The sequence below is a fragment of the Hemicordylus capensis genome, chromosome 1, assembly GCF_027244095.1.
Source record: "Hemicordylus capensis ecotype Gifberg chromosome 1, rHemCap1.1.pri, whole genome shotgun sequence".
NCBI classification, from domain to species: domain Eukaryota; kingdom Metazoa; phylum Chordata; class Lepidosauria; order Squamata; family Cordylidae; genus Hemicordylus; species Hemicordylus capensis.
Window position 1 is genome coordinate 133,837,415 of NC_069657.1, and position 15,626 is coordinate 133,853,040.

Genomic DNA, 15,626 nt, shown 5'->3' on the forward strand with positions numbered 1-15,626 from the left:
CCGAGCATCTTGCAATTACAGTCAGAAGGGGTCAGGACACTTGGGTGGTTGAATGCTGCAAATTGAGTTCTTTTGAACAGGCCTTGACAAGTTTTCTTTGGGTTTAGGAGCCAGACAATGGACACTTGACAAAATGACTGGACTTAGTGATCAACATTGTGGAGCAGGAGGACAATTGGGTATGTTGCCCTTTACAAGTAACATAGTTAGAACAGAAACTAGGCTGCCTGAGATCAAGAGATGTTGTTAAAAAGCTCTACCTCTGAATATCCTAGTCTAGGTGCCATGGTTCCCTGGTGCTTGGGATTTGTCAAGCCCTGTTTTAGAGTAGCATTGCAGAGGCCCTTTATTTTGAGAGGCTGCCTTTAATTCCATAACTTAAATGGCAGTAGTATATAATGAATGCCCCCTTTTTGTTTCCAGCCCATTCCATAGCACTTTATCAAACCAGCAGCATCACATATCCAGAGTACCACTTAAGGCCCAGTCCAGAAAAAACTTAGGTGCACCCAAGTCCTTTTGAATTCTGTGCAGCTGAAGCACCACCCAATCAAGTGCTGGTTTTGCATTGATTTTAATGGAATTCAGTGGTACCTTACTTGCTCTGCACTGTGCTCTTGGTTTTGCAGTTTTGATACAGCATCTTAATTCTAGAGGTATGTGGTTGGATCTAGGCATTGATTATCTATATGGTAGTGAGTGATGTGGTGACACTGGGCAACATCCGGACTAAGTTAGTCATGACTAGGCATTACTGAAATCAATTAGTCATAACTAACTTGTCTAATTTAAGGGCCATTAATTAATTTAGTCTGGATAGTGCTCATTATTTTTCTATGACTCCATCCTGGTTTGCATGATCATCCCTTTTACATCAGCACTAACAGATCAGACTACGTGCTCTTTTTCTGTTGTGGATTATGCTGACAGAACAGATTAAGGACAAAAAGGAGGGACTGAAATCAATTGATGTCTTTGTCAGTTTTCAGTATTATTAACCATATAAGACATTTGACCTTCCTGGTCTTAATTCCCTTATCTTTCTGCTGATGAGATCTGGATGGTACTTTTAAATCTGCTTTTACTATTGCCTGATAAAGATGTAGCATGGAAAATTCAGGAGTCTCTGAGAAACCTGGCGTTCTTTTGGCAGTCTTTCCCCTTTACGAGCGCCCCCTCTTCAGGCATACTGCCACAGCTTGGCTAGCTCCAGAGCCCAGTGGCATCCATTTCCTTTGCTTGAATCTTTGAGTGAGAGTTCACTGCAGCAGGAAGAAGAGCCATTCTGCAGGCTCTCTCCCCTTGCCTTCCACCCAAACTCTTTGATATAAATAATCCACCATAGAGAGTGTGTGAATGATGAGTCAATTATGCATATGTAGGTTTCCTGCTAAATCCCTCCTCAGCATCATCAGGGCCCCGGTAGAAGGAGAGCATGAGTTCTGTGGCTTAGCTGGGTGTATTCCAGGTAGGCATGGGGGCTCTCCATGGCCATCCAAGGGGGGACTTGTGCCGCTCTCTGCTAAAGGTCGTTGTCTCAAGCTGAGCTGGGATCTTTATCTGCAGTGGCTTCTTAAATTTCAAATGCGACACAGCAGCTTTGGGTCAGTGCCTGTAATTGGCAGCCTGCAAAACTCAGGACCTTGCAGAATCTCCTGTCCAATCTTTTGTTGTCACCCACAATGGACAAATGGGAGGGTGGCTGGTGAAACACACAGGGCTTTGTGTAGTTTTGAATTCAATTAGAGGGAAATAGAAGTCGCTGGTTATCAGGAATGCTGATATGCTGAACAAAGCTTTGGGAAACATTGCTCATCGGTGTGGTGCGGAGCTGGAGATTTTTGTTCTTTCCTTGTGATTTTCTGAATCTCTGTATTTGAGAGAAAGAGAGGGAAGTAAAGACTTGACTTTTACGCCATATTGGATTGAGAGCAAATGTTCCCCCTCCAGCAATCTGAACACAGTTTCAGGGTTGGGAGGCAAAAAGTGGTCCCTGCCTTCTCCTGGAGACTGCATTTGACTTGGGGGAATAGGGCAGCCAGGGCAGATTGCAAATGCGGGCCTGTTTCCCTGCTCTAACTGAGGCAAGGGCCTGAACGATGGGAGGATGGGGAGTTGGAGAAGAGAAGTAGGGAGCAAAGCTTGGGGGTAGGACTGAAAAGGACTCCTTCAGCTAGCAATGATGCCAGTTATCAGGTGCCCCTATTAGTTATTCACAGTCCCTATGAAGCTCAACCTCATCCTGTAAACTCTTAGAAATCTGTATTGTCCTTGCTTTCAAGGAGTAGCTTCTCTTGCTGTAGATTCTAGTGGGGCAGCCACAACAAATGTCTGGGAACACTCTGCACAACTCTGGCCCTCCCACTGTGTTTGGACTACAGTTCCCATCATCCCCAACCACAGTGGCCCACTCCCATGATGGGAGTTGCAGTCCAACCTTTGCAGGCTGGGCAAAGCTGTGCCACCGTGTAACAGGGTACGGCCCACAAGGTGGAACAAGGGGCAAAATCAAATATACAAATCAGCATCCAGTGGGAAAGCTTTTCCTGGATTGTACCATAGCAGGCTGCAGATGAGGGTAGGGATGAATGTTTGAATCCATCCCCATAACAAAAGAAGGTCTTGCACATAGAAAATTAGCATGTTGGGGAGACTTCTGGGCTAGAACTCATCCCGCTGACAGGCTAATTTTCTGCACGTAAGGAAGTATTTTATAGGTGAACATTCACATATGGAACCACCTGCTTGCAATCTGAGCACTTTACCAAATTATCCTGTTGGGGCCCCAACTAGCTTAATGGGGTTCCTGTGACAGTCGTTTTGCCCTCACAATAGGACTGGGCTGCACAAGGTTTTGATTCCACACATGGAGAGTTGGTAGCCAATGTCTATGTGCTGTGCCATTATCTGTAGGAATGGGGAAACCATTCCCTTCCCTGCAGATTCCCTCGGAGGACAAACATCTTGCTTTGCCTTTTAAGTGAAGTGGCTACATCTTATACAAACAATTGCTAACATTTGGTTGTTGGCTGTGTCCACGTTCAAAAGGAGTGGAGACTCTCTGAGAGCTGCAGTCTTGAGAAAAAGAAGACAAGTGGCAGATTGAGGGAGGGGAGCATAAATATCTCAAAATACAAAATGGGTCAGCATTACTTGCTGTGCTCTGGGAGTACCTGCCAGCTAGCCAGAGTAAATGGGATAGGTTTGCAAAAATATTTTGCTGTGTGCTATTTAACTGACTACCACGTGGTCCCAAAAACTACTTCATGCATTATAGACAGGTAGATAACATTATTTATTATTTTGATTTTATTTTATTTATTACATTTATAAACCACCCCATCCAGAGGCTCTGGGCAGTGTACAACTTTTAAAAAGACATAAAAACACACAATTCAAAACACAGTGCGAAAAACAATTCAAAAACAATTAAAACCAATTAAAACCATTAAAATTTTTTTTTTTAAACAGCAACACTTTACAAGCCTTGGAAGGCCAGGCCAAACAAATCAGTTTTTAGGGCTCTCTTAAAGGCCGACAGCGAGCCTAAACTGCGGATATCTGCCGGGAGTGCATTCCATAGACCAGGAACAGCTACAGAAAAGGCCTGGTTCTGAGTTGCCACCAGACATACCGGTGGTAGCTGGAGACGGACCTCTCCAGATGACCTCAACGAGCGATGGGGATCATACCGGAGAAAGCGCTCTCTAAGGTAGCTCGGACTGAAGCTGTTCAGAGCTTTAAAGATAATAACCAGCACTTTGTATTTTGCCCGGAAAAATATCGGCACCCAGTGCAGCTGTTTTAAGACAGGCATAATATGATCTCTCCGGGTTACCCCAGAGACCAATCTGGCTGCCACATTTTGAACTAACTGAAGTTTCTAAACTATGTACAAAGGCAGTCCCACGTAGAGCGCATTGCAGTATTCGAGCCTGGAGATAAGCTTTTTTTTGGTCTCTGACCAGCATAGGTTTATGCATTATAGAATTTTTACACAGAAAGCATTTCCAGTGTGAGAATAAATGTGTTGACTGTGCAGATCATGTGTAGCAGACACACACACACACACACACACACACACACACACACTCACTTTTGCTTTTATGGAAGTCAATGGGATATTTGGAGATCAAAGAGCATATAGCTCTATATGCTATTCACATAAGTTTGCAGGTGTGTACAATCAGAGGCGTTACAGGTATCGCCCAGAACCTAGAAAATATAGAGTGGCAATTAGCCATGAGAAATGGCAATTTGTCTGGCCACGATTGGGTTGGGATTTAAAGTCAACTCTTTCCATTTCAGATCCAGCGTTGTGCCACACTGCTAAGTTTACAAAGGACAGCCATAACAGAACCAAAATTCAGACACTGGTTAGCCCAATTGGTGGCGCTCTTACCCCTGGACTTCAGGGCCAAAGTCCAGGGCCTCCACACGCCCTGGGGGGCTACCCAGATCTGTACTGGGTGGCGTTGGTTGCCATTGGCCTGCACTGTAGTGGGCAGCAGAGTGTGATTATGACCAGTGCCAGGTGCTTTAGAGATGGTGGGGTGGGGTGGGGAAAGAAATGGGATGGAAATATGTTAAGTATACCTGTTTTATATTCTTGTATTCTTGTGAGTCCAGTTGCTGCTTGTTCCCTCAAGAACCCACATGTTAAAAATACTGTGTGTGTCATGGTGTGTGCATGCATAGGGGGATGATGCTTAACTTGCAGTCGGGGCGGGGGGGGGGGGGTTGGCTCCAAAGGACCAGGCTGCAAAATTATCTAGGTGCACTCTGAGCCCAATGATAAGGAACCTGCCCCTGGTAGAAGGTCTTGATCTCTCTTAGAGTTTCCTACTCTACATGGCAGACATTGTTATTGTGTGTACACTGGTGTTAAACTGATGTTTCCCATAAGCCTCAGTCAGCTGTTATAAAACAGAAGCTGTGCTTGAGAACAGCCCCCAGAAAAGAGGCAGAAGCCCCTCCCTTTCCATTATTGAGAGCCTCAGGCACACAAGGCTGCTGATCATGGAGAGTCTTCCTTTCACAGAGATGACATTTGCCTCTCCAGACAAATGTTGCAGTGTCCATGCGCAGCACAGTGAATGGGAGTGAGTGACAAGCTGGGGTGGGATGTCCACAGAGGCATAACTATAGGGGGGGCAGGGGGGGCATGTGCCCCAGGCGCCATCTTTTCTGGTCACGTGGGAGGCGCCGCCATGACCAAATTTTTTAATTTTTTTAAAAAAAATTTTGTTAATACAAATGTTTCCTGCTCAGTGCAGCAGCGCTGCAGCAGCGCTGCAGCAGTCAAGGGAGCGCATCGGTGCCCCCTTCCCCACGAGCGGTCCCTTCCGCGCCACCTGCGCCCCCCCCATTGCTTTTCTGGCGCCTGGCGGCCAGTCAGTGGCCTGGCTTGGCGGCGGCGGCGGGCGCTTGTGAGGAAAAACCTAAATCTAATATAGTATGTTGGGGTTGGGGGGGGGGGGCGCAGGGGGGGGGCGCCATTTCAGTGCTTGCTCCGGGCGCCGTTTTCCCTAGTTACGCCTCTGGATGTCCAATCCACTTTTGCGCTTGTGAGTGAGCATGTACTGTCTATTTTTAATAATGTCTGAAGAAGGCTGTAGTGAACATATAAAGTGTGGGTGACAGACATACATGTGTGACTAAACTTCTGAGAAGCCTGATTGGCCTTCTAAAATATAGAACTGATGCCCATACTCACATGTTATAGTTAGGAAGCGAAGCTGATGTGCCCAAGACCATTATGCCTGAGCTAGGATTTGAACCCAGGGTTGTAAGGCCTTTCCTATAAAACTTCAGATCTGAAAGGGTCCTTGAAGGTCTTCTAGTCCACCCTCTTAGTGCAGGAATCTGCCACAGCATCCAGAGCAACAGCATGCCACAGCAACAGACGGCTGCCCAAATTGAAACAAAGTTTCTGGCTTGAATAATTTGGGCAAAAGTAATGAATGGCCATAGCAGTGCATGGCAAGATTCTAATTCTGAAGTTGAAGCAACCTGAACTCGACCTAGGAACCAGAATATAAATCCACTCCCTGCGTGTGCACTGCACCCTGCAGGCCACTGGTTGTGCAGTGCAATTATGCCAGCCTTGGTTCCTAATCTGACATCATCCAAGGAGGGAATAATGGGGTTTGGAGGTGGAGGGTGGCTACTGCAGAAGAAGAGAATAGGCCCTATATAATTATGACTCTTTACAGGAAAACCAGAGTGACTCATCCATCTGGAGTAGGGTTGCCTTTCAGCAACTCAGGCGGGGAAGAAATAAGGGGATAGGCTTAATTTCTAACCCTCTGGCAAGGCAAAGGGTGAAGATGAGAGAGGAAGGAGAGGGTGAGAATTTGGACTACATGAGGCTGCTTATTACATCAAACTTCCTAGTTGTTGCTCCACTGATTGTGACAAAATTGCAGTATCAAGGACCAATGAAGGTTTCTGCCTCTTCAGGAAGACAATATGTATATGGGTCTATTCTTTCCCCTTTTAATTACTGGTTTCACTTGTTGTGTTTCCTCCTTGTAGTCTTTTGTGCAAAAAGGAGCTTACGGAATTTTGTAACTTGGCAGGGGAAATTGCTACTGCAGATTACAAAACAAAGCAAAAATAGGGGTTGAGAGAGAGAGGGGTATTTATTTCTAAGCCATATTTGCATGTACACGCATTGGTACAGGAGGCAAAAAGGCAGGAAATGGTGAAGAAAAAGAGGGCAACGGATGAACCATTGTGAAATAGATCTGCTGCAGAGGAAAAAATTGGCTAACAGAACTTGTTAAATATATCAGACTCCTAGGAGTTACGTGCAGCATTTTAGGAGTCATCCTACACAATTCTGGGGGTGGGTGAGGAGAACCCTAGATACTAATTTGATATTTCTAGACATTTGCCTGGATTACACATGCAGAGAGATATACATGCATACCCATGTGCAACCAGACACAAAACATGCAATACCATGCCCCATACCCCAAAGTGCATTCTAAAAGAACATTTGTGCAGTTCAAAAATTCAAGTCATTGCAGAAGTTGTATTATGTCAGATAATGTGTGAAGTGACTGATGATTAGAAAAGTAAAGTGAATAGTCCAGGCTCCTCTTGAACCCAGACTCTGATTTGCTACTTCCCACTGAGTCTTCACCAATGAAAATAACACTCTTCTGAAATAATGCTGTCAAAGTCTCAGCTTTTGAGAATTGTCTCCCACTCTGTGTAGGCTTCTAAATGGCATGGATTGTGACTGTGGGTTACATGGAATGTAACACAGTATGTGTGGCAGGGGCGTATCTAGGGTAGGGCAGGCAGGGCACATGCCCTGGGCAACACTTGAAGGGGGCGCAATTTCTTAAAATTAATTTTTTTAAAAAAAAATGGCCACCAAAAACAAAATGGCCACTGCACATGCTCAAATGGGCTCTGTGAGGCCCTAGGCCATGCCAGGCCTTGCACAGGCCATTTGAGCATGCACGGTGGCCATTTTGTTTTCAGCAGCCATTTAAAAAAACCAATTATTTTAAAAAATGGCCACTGCACATGTCCAAATGGTCTCTGCAAGGCCCTAGAGGCCAGCGGTGGGAGGGGTAACCTTTGCAGACCCCCCCCCATGGCCTATAGGAAGCACCCCGAAGGGGTGTGCTCCCAATAATTGGGGGGGAGGGAGCTGGTTGTAGGACTGGGAAGCTATTGTGTGCAAGAAGGAATCCTCATTGGGAGGCACAGGCAGTGATCTGGAATTTGATGTAGCGTGGAGGAGATCCATGGCTTGTACCACCCAACCAGGATTCTTTCTCACACACGATCACTTCCTGGTCCTCCAACCATCTTCTCCACCGCCCACACGATCCATTATTGGGAGCACGCATAGCTGCTAGCTGGCCTTGCCTCCAACTTAGATTGGATCATGGGAACCACCCTAGGGAAAATGAAGGGTGTTTCCCAGGTACATGATCTGGAGGCATATGATGTGGCTCCACTGCTGAAGATCAGCAGATCTTATTGAAGGGTGGAGGAAGGCACTTATCTGCAAGTCTGCCCTGGGACCCGGGTGCAGCAATTAGTTACAACCTTTCACTATAAAAACAGGCCGAAATTTGGTCCTCCTCCAACCTGGCTTTGCTTTGGGGTGGGCAAGTACAGAGCAATAGAGGTTTCATTTTTCCATCATATGTTTTTCTTCAAAGAAGAGAGGATCTAGTTAATATCAAATAACAGTTTGGCTGTCTGATACAGCCATATTGGATTATAAAAATAAACAAGATTTCTCAACTTGTTAGTTCATTTCTGAAAGTACACTAAAATAAGATGGCTGGGGAAGGATTGCTGGGAGATTCTCATTTTTAACTGGAAGTATTTATATGCCTATACTTAACTTTGCTTGTATGAAAGCTCTCCACACAGTGGCAGCACCAGGGGAAAAAGCTGAGGGACACAACAGGGGCAGAGTGCACTTATGGGTGGGCGAGCTGTGTCCCACATATTTGATTTCTGAAACATAAATGTGGGGGGTAGTGGGGCAAGCCACTTGTCCAGGGAGCATGGTGGGGCTCATCCCCTTGCCCCCCCTCTAGAGCTGCCCTTATTCCCACAGGGCTTTGGAGGTGATGAAGTCTGGAGGGGGGGGCAGAATGGTGAAGGTTGCAGTCACATGTGCCTCCCCAAACTATGTCCCTGAGAACTGGGAGGCCCCTCAGGAACATAGTTTTGGGAGTCACAGGTGACTGCAGAGGGAAGGGAGGATCAACAAAATCTCCCTCTCCACATTGCGTGATGGAAAATGCTAGTGCATCAGCATAGTGTTCATTTGGATGTCAGCCAATGTGTATAATTCTCTTTGTAGCTGTTTTTAAGGTTACTGTTTTAGTCTGCTTTTATCTTGTTTGCATTTGTGTGTTTTTAAAACTGTGCTACTTATTTTGTAAACAACTTTATGGGTCTGAAAAGCGGGAGCGAGAACTTTAATAAAGTCTGAATTTATATAAATACGTAAACTGCTTAAGTAACCATAACATTTACTATTTTAAAACACTTAAGAAACAAGTCACTGTACATACAGTAAGCTCCTGCAAGCTTTATTTATCTATCTATCATATTTCTATAGTCTGATATGTACATCTTTAGATGGTATACAAAATTTAAAATATTTAAATGTTTAAAATACATGACAATAAAAATAGAATAAAATAGATATTAAAACAGGGTTTTAAAATTATTAAAATTAATTCTCATTAAAAGCCTGTGAAAACAGGAGGGTCTTGAGGATCTTCCTGAAAACAGAGGAGGAGATGCTCTTATTTCAGCAGGGAACATATACCAAAGCCTGGTCCTAGGTTGCCACCAGACAAGCCAGTGGCATCCGTAACTGGACCTCTCCAGAAGATCGTAACAGGTGACAGGGTTCATGACAAAGGAGGTGTTCTCTTAAATAGCCTGGATTTAAGCTGTTAAGGGCTTTATAGGTAATGACCAGCACTTTGTATTTCACTCAGAAACCTATCGGCAGCCAGTGCAGTTCTTTCAAAACCGGTGTTATGTGGTCCCTTTGAGTTGTCCCAGAGACCAATCTGGCTGCCGCATTCTGTACCAATTGTAGTTTCTGGACTATGTACAAAGGCAGCCCCATGTAGAGCACATTACAGTAGTCAAACTTGGAGGTTGCCAGCATATGTACCACTGTTTTAAGGTCATTCGCCTTTAGAAATGGACGTAGCTGACATATCAGCTGAAGCTGATAAAAAGCACTCCTGGCCACCACCTCAGAAACCTGAGAAACCAGGGAAAGCTTTGGGTCCAGTGTCCCCTCTAAGGCGTGTGCACGTGCACATGCTCACAATTTCTTCTTTTTTATATCCACTCAGTTAATCTTAGATTCTGCTCAGGTTGAATCAAGAAGACTCCACCATTTGAAATGCACATGCACACACACGGCCTTGATACTGCTGCCCAGAACAAAACTCACTCTGCACACAGATGAAAAAAAATAGAGAAAACACTGTTTGGGTCCAGGAGCATTCCCAAACTATGTACCTGATCTTTCAGGGGGAGTGTAACCCCATCCAGAACAGGCAGATCTAAACAATCTCTTGGGTCCTGTCCTCCCACAGTAAGTACTTCAATCTTATTTGGATTCAACTTCAGTTTATCCCTCATCCAGGCCATTTCTGCCTCCTTAGGGAAGAAGTGCCATTTCCTGATGAGGTCAGCATGGAGAAGTAGATCTGGGTGTCATCAGCATATTGATAACACCCAGCACCAAACCTCCTGATGATCTCTCCCAGTGGTTCCATATAGATATTAAAAAGCATTGGAGACAGTACAGAGCCTTGTGGAACTCCACACTTCAGTTCTTGCTTAGTGGAACAACAGTCTCCAAGCAACACCATCTGGAATCTGCCAGAGAGGTAGGAGCGGAACCACTGTAAAACAGTGCCACCCAATCCCACCTCCCTCAGGCAGTCCAGAAGGATACCATGGTCAATGGTACTGAAAGCCACAGAGAGACCAAAAAGGATCAGTAGAGTCACACTCCCTCTGTTGATAGCCAGTTGGAGATCATCCATCAGGATGACCAAGGCATTCTTAACCCCTTAGCCCACATGAAAGCCAGCTTGAAATGGGTCTAGATCTGCATCATCCAAAACTGCCTGGGCCTGAGAGGCCACCACATAGGAAGCTGCCATATACTGAGTCAGACCATAGGTCCCTCTAGCTCAGTATTGTCTACACAGACCGGCAGCAGCTTCTCCAAGGTTGCAGGCAGGGGTCTCTCTCAGCCCTCTCTTGGAGAAGCCAGGGAAGGAATTTGGAACCTTTTCTTTTCCCAGCGCAGCTCCATCCCCTGAGGGGAATATCTTAAAGTGCTCACACTTCTGGTCCATTCATATGCAACCAGGGTGGACCCTGCTTAGCTAAGGGGACAAGTCATGCTTGCTACCACAAGATCAGCTCTCCTCTCCACCCGCTCAACCACCTTGCCCAACCATGGAAGATTAGAAACAGGTCTGTAATTAGATAACTCTGAGGGATCCAATGTAGTTTTCTTCAAAAGTGGTCTAATAGCCTCCTTAAGACAGAGGCATCCCGCCCTCCCTCAGAGAAGCATTTATAATATTTACCAGACCCCCTCTGATAATATGATTAACAGATGAGATAAGCCAAGTTGGTTGGTTTATTTAGTTTACAAGCTAGATGGACAGAAACACATGGAAAAGCAGGGGCATAGCAAGATTGGAGGGAGCCCTGGGACAAGATTTGAAGAAGATTTCCCTGCCGCCATCACCTACCTTCACTGCCCAGTTGAGCTGATGCAGCCTGATATCCCACTGGCTTAATGAGGCAGGGCTGCCTAGATTGTAAACCACCCTGAGCCATTTTGGAAGGGCGGTATACAAATCAAATCAAATAAATAAAAATAATAAATAAATAGATGCCGGAGAGAAGAGGCCTGCCTCTTTTTGCTGGAAATGGGAGAATTCTGCCTCGTAGAACAGCTGTGGCTGCACTAACTTGGAGAGTGGCTGGAACAAGCTGGGGTCAAGTGTCCAGCGCAGGTTGGTGGCGAGGTGGTAGACTGCTCCTGCACCTGCAGCCCCCAGACTTCTCCCCTCCTGGTCAATAGTAGTTATGTCCCTGTGGAAAAGGAAGGAGGGTAGAAAAAGACAATGGAGGGGGAAAGGTGGAAGGAGATATGTTTTGAGTTACAGTACTTCGTAAAGAGTGAGAGGAAATGAACCACATGAATATCTGGGTGTAGTTAATTCCAAAGGAAATGGACAAAGGCAGGAGGAAACAGCAAGTGTAATCCTTGGTCTAGCTGTGAGACCATATGAAGTACCTATCATGCAGGGAGGAATAGATAGACTACTATCTACTTAAAGGTGCAATAGACTGTGCACCTTTTAAAAGCAAGTAGTAAGAATCAAGATTAATAACAGTTATCCTCACTAGAACTTGAATGAGATCGGGAAAAGCTCACTTTGTAAGAATATTGAAAAGACCTTGACAGGAGTAGATGCTAAATTCCATCATCCTGATGAGCTTTGGAGAGATCTATGTTATGTCAATTGCCCTTGGAAAGTACAACCCACCCAATCATACACATGGGAAAAACTTTTACTGCAGTCTTGTCAAAGTCTGTGGTCAAGAATCTTTAAAACTCACCTACATACAATTCAGGCTATAAATTCCTTGCCTCTGGGATCTGATTCTCACATATTGGACTTAGCTGGTCTAATACAATGACTCCAAGAGCTTTGTGGCTTAGTCACTGGGTTTCCAGCCATGAGTTTCATTGAGAATGGGGCACAAAGATTAAGGGGGCTTCATTTCTGAGTGGGGGCTTGAAAGTGATGAACAAAATCTGACCAGGCACAGTTCTCTTGGTGGTTGCACTGCTCTTCTGTGCTTCTCTGCTTATGTCTGAGGTTTGTTGTTCCCACTCTTAACATGGTCAGGAGTCTCATGGGATCATGAGCTCCCCAGTCACTTAGCAGGCAGTGGGACAGTCGCCCCCAGGTTCAACAGTTGCCAAGTGAATTGAAAGGGGATTAGCCTTGAGCCTTTCCCTATATTTTGGGAATGTCTAAGTAGACTCCGGAGTTAACTTTCGGCTTAGTCTCCCCCATGAGAGCTCATGGTATGGTGGTTCCTATTTTATCACATATGTCTTGCCACTTACCTTTTGTTTTTTACTCCCTTGTGTCTCCTGCTTATCTAAATGTTTGCACTGCAGACTCTTCGGGGGTCTGTTTACTTTGTTTGTAAAGCACAATTTATATTTGGTAGCACAGTTCAAAATAATTGGTAGTAGATCAGCACCTCAGTTCGTCTTTCTAGGAAATTATGAAAGAAGGCATTTTTCATCATAATAGGTGGCCACGTTCCTGACCCATCTATTTCTATTTCATCTTCCAGGTTCTGTAATATGTCCAGGTGAGAAATAATTTGAGTGGCGCGCCCTCCTGGGAGACAGACCATCATCTGCAACAGGTCAAGCAGTTTGAGGTGGATCCTTTTGACTGGCTTATTGGTTTGTGACAAAAGCTACTTAGCTACTCTGTCTCAAATACCACTCTGGTTTGATCTGAGAGCAGGAATAGCTAGGCTTTGCTGTACCAGTGAGGACAATGGAGTCCAAAGGAAGTGCCCGAAGTGGAAACAAGCCTGATGCCAAGACCACCAGCTCAGGAAAGCCTGAAAAGCCTAACCCTGGGCCTGTTGCTCCTTCTGATAAGAAAGAACCCCTATCTAAGGAGCACCCGGGCCCGGCTGCCACTACTCCAGCAAAAAAGGTGGCAGCTTCAGCAAATGAGGCCGCACTGCTGAACAACCATAGCAACATGAAGCCTAGTCCTGCAGCGGCAGCAACAGAAGGTCCTGAAGCGACGGGTCTTTCTGGTGACTCGGAGCACAAAGGGAGCGATGGAGAGGAATCGCCAGGCAGCAGCCTCTTTGAGAACATGAAGCCGCTGATCATCGTTGGAGGAGCAGCAGCAGTAGCTGTCATAGCTGTGATTGTGGGAGTGGCCATCCTAGCTCGGAAAAAATAAAAACCCGAGAAGCACTGGGGAGAGAGAGAGATCCCCTGGGCCTTGTACAGTACCTTTTTGAAATAAATGCATGCGGTAAACTCTATACATACCTATAAATATTCAGTATATGTAGAGAGAGCTAGGTAGGTAAAACTGCAACAGTGGCAACTATCTTATTCAAGACCAGTGTGCCAGCGTTGGCCTAGTGTGGGCACTCCATGCACTTGTGCTCTTTCATGTGATATAACTCAGCTTGCACCACTGTGTATAGTCAGCTTCTTCTGGTCAGTATAACCTATTGCTGTGTTTCCTTCCCATAGCCCCTTCTCCCACCTTTCCTCCAGATGTTTAAATTTAACCCCAGTGTCCTATTCACACTCCTTTGCTTTATTATTTTGGGTCATGGTAGAGCAGATAAAAGGGAGGGTTTTCCATCAAGAGTCACCTGTTACCATCCTTATACAGTACCCCGGAATTGTGTGAGAATGTTCAAAGATGCATAAGGAGGCAGCTCCTTTCCTAATCCAAAGGGTTTATGGTCCCACTAGTAATCCTCTCTAGCTTCTTATAAAAAGCATCGACATGTACTTTCTGTCCCTTCATTCAAAATAAATAGCCTTGGCGCATTGTTGGGGGAGGAGGTGCACTGAGAAGTTCAAGAAGCAAACATGCCCTGCAGAAGTCTATATTGTAGGCTGAAGCCTATGGGACAATATATTGGGCTTGCCATCCCACCATGCAAAGTAGTCACATTCCTAGTAGGACTAACAATAGCCTAGCCACTGATTTGAGTAGCCTTTGGAACCGAGTACAGCATCAGGGTTGCATTTGACATGATGCAGAATGAAGCAACTGGTTTTGTGTTGACAAACTGCCCGTGTAGAATTTAGATATCCTTGATGGAGCTTTTTTCCCCTCCAGACATTTAAATCAGTGTAATTCAAAGCTTATGGAAGTTGGTAAGAGCACATCTATGGATATGGATTTTGCTGCTTTTTAAAAAACAGAAGATTGCCCTATCACAGTGTGCTGTGGAAGGGAAAGAGGAAAAGAAGTAATTCTAGAAATAAACCACATGTGGGTTTGTTCTCTTTGCTACATTGCTCATTTCCTCCTTCTCTCAGTTTGTGGCCAACCAGCATCTAGGAATATTTGTGTATGGAGCATCCATCTCCAATGCAAGAGTTTTGACTGGATAGATGATCTTCAGCTCTCTGATAGTGCAACCTTAATACTATAGGTGCTAAATGAATGTTATAATCCCATTTATTTTGCTGGAAATCATGTAGAGAAATGGTGTAAACTTATGCATTGGCACTTTTAAAACATGTTTTGAACTGACCAATGTGTGAGGGCAACTTTGGCTCTCCAGCTGTTTGGGGGATGCATCATCTTCAGCCACAATGGCCAATCGTCAGGGATAATGGAAGCTGTAATTCAACATCTGCAGGGCAGAAGTTGGGCAGCCTTGGTCTAGGAAGAGAAGAAATTTCCTGTCTTTTGGGTTAGCTCTGCTTCACTGGTGGCTCTCCTGGAATGCTTAAATCTTTGAGAGGGGAAAGAAGCAAATGGGAGGCATCATTGTTTAACATTATCCACCAAAGATCTCCCCACAAACACTGGGACATTGGAGCATAGAGCTGTCTAGATATAAAATGACTGAGTGACCATTCTAAACAAGAAACTTCTTTTAGGGTGTGTATTTTTGCTAGGATTGCACCTGTCTAAAAGTGGTTATTAACAGCAGATGAGCCTTTAAAAAAAAAAAGCAGTTAAACTAGATTTGTACTGCCTCTAATTGTAGACCCATAACTTGATTCTGAAATAGAATGAGATGGTGACAGTGGCAGGTCTACAGTTCATCATCTTGAAGAACAATTCATTTCACTCTCATATTTATGGCTGTAAAATGATAGGTCTGTAAGGGAATTATTCACTTGCAGTCATTGCTTAGTACTGTGATGTCACACTGTCTTGAATCATTCTTCAGAACCCCCCCACCCCCCCATTTGCCAATCTGAAAACACCTGTATTTTTGTGTGGATGTATACAAGCTTTCCTGTCCTGGTCTTATTTGAGCATATCTGTGTA

At 45.0% G+C, this 15,626-nt stretch overlaps 1 protein-coding gene across 1 annotated transcript; it reads left to right on the plus strand.

The window, feature by feature from the left end:
* Nucleotides 1–13,130: 13,130 nt before the first annotated feature.
* On the plus strand, nucleotides 13,131–13,553 carry CEND1 (cell cycle exit and neuronal differentiation 1). Its single transcript, XM_053248656.1, has one exon. It carries the CDS (start codon nucleotides 13,131–13,133, stop codon nucleotides 13,551–13,553), a length of 423 nt encoding a protein of 140 aa, XP_053104631.1.
* The last annotated feature ends 2,073 nt before the right edge of the window (nucleotides 13,554–15,626 follow it).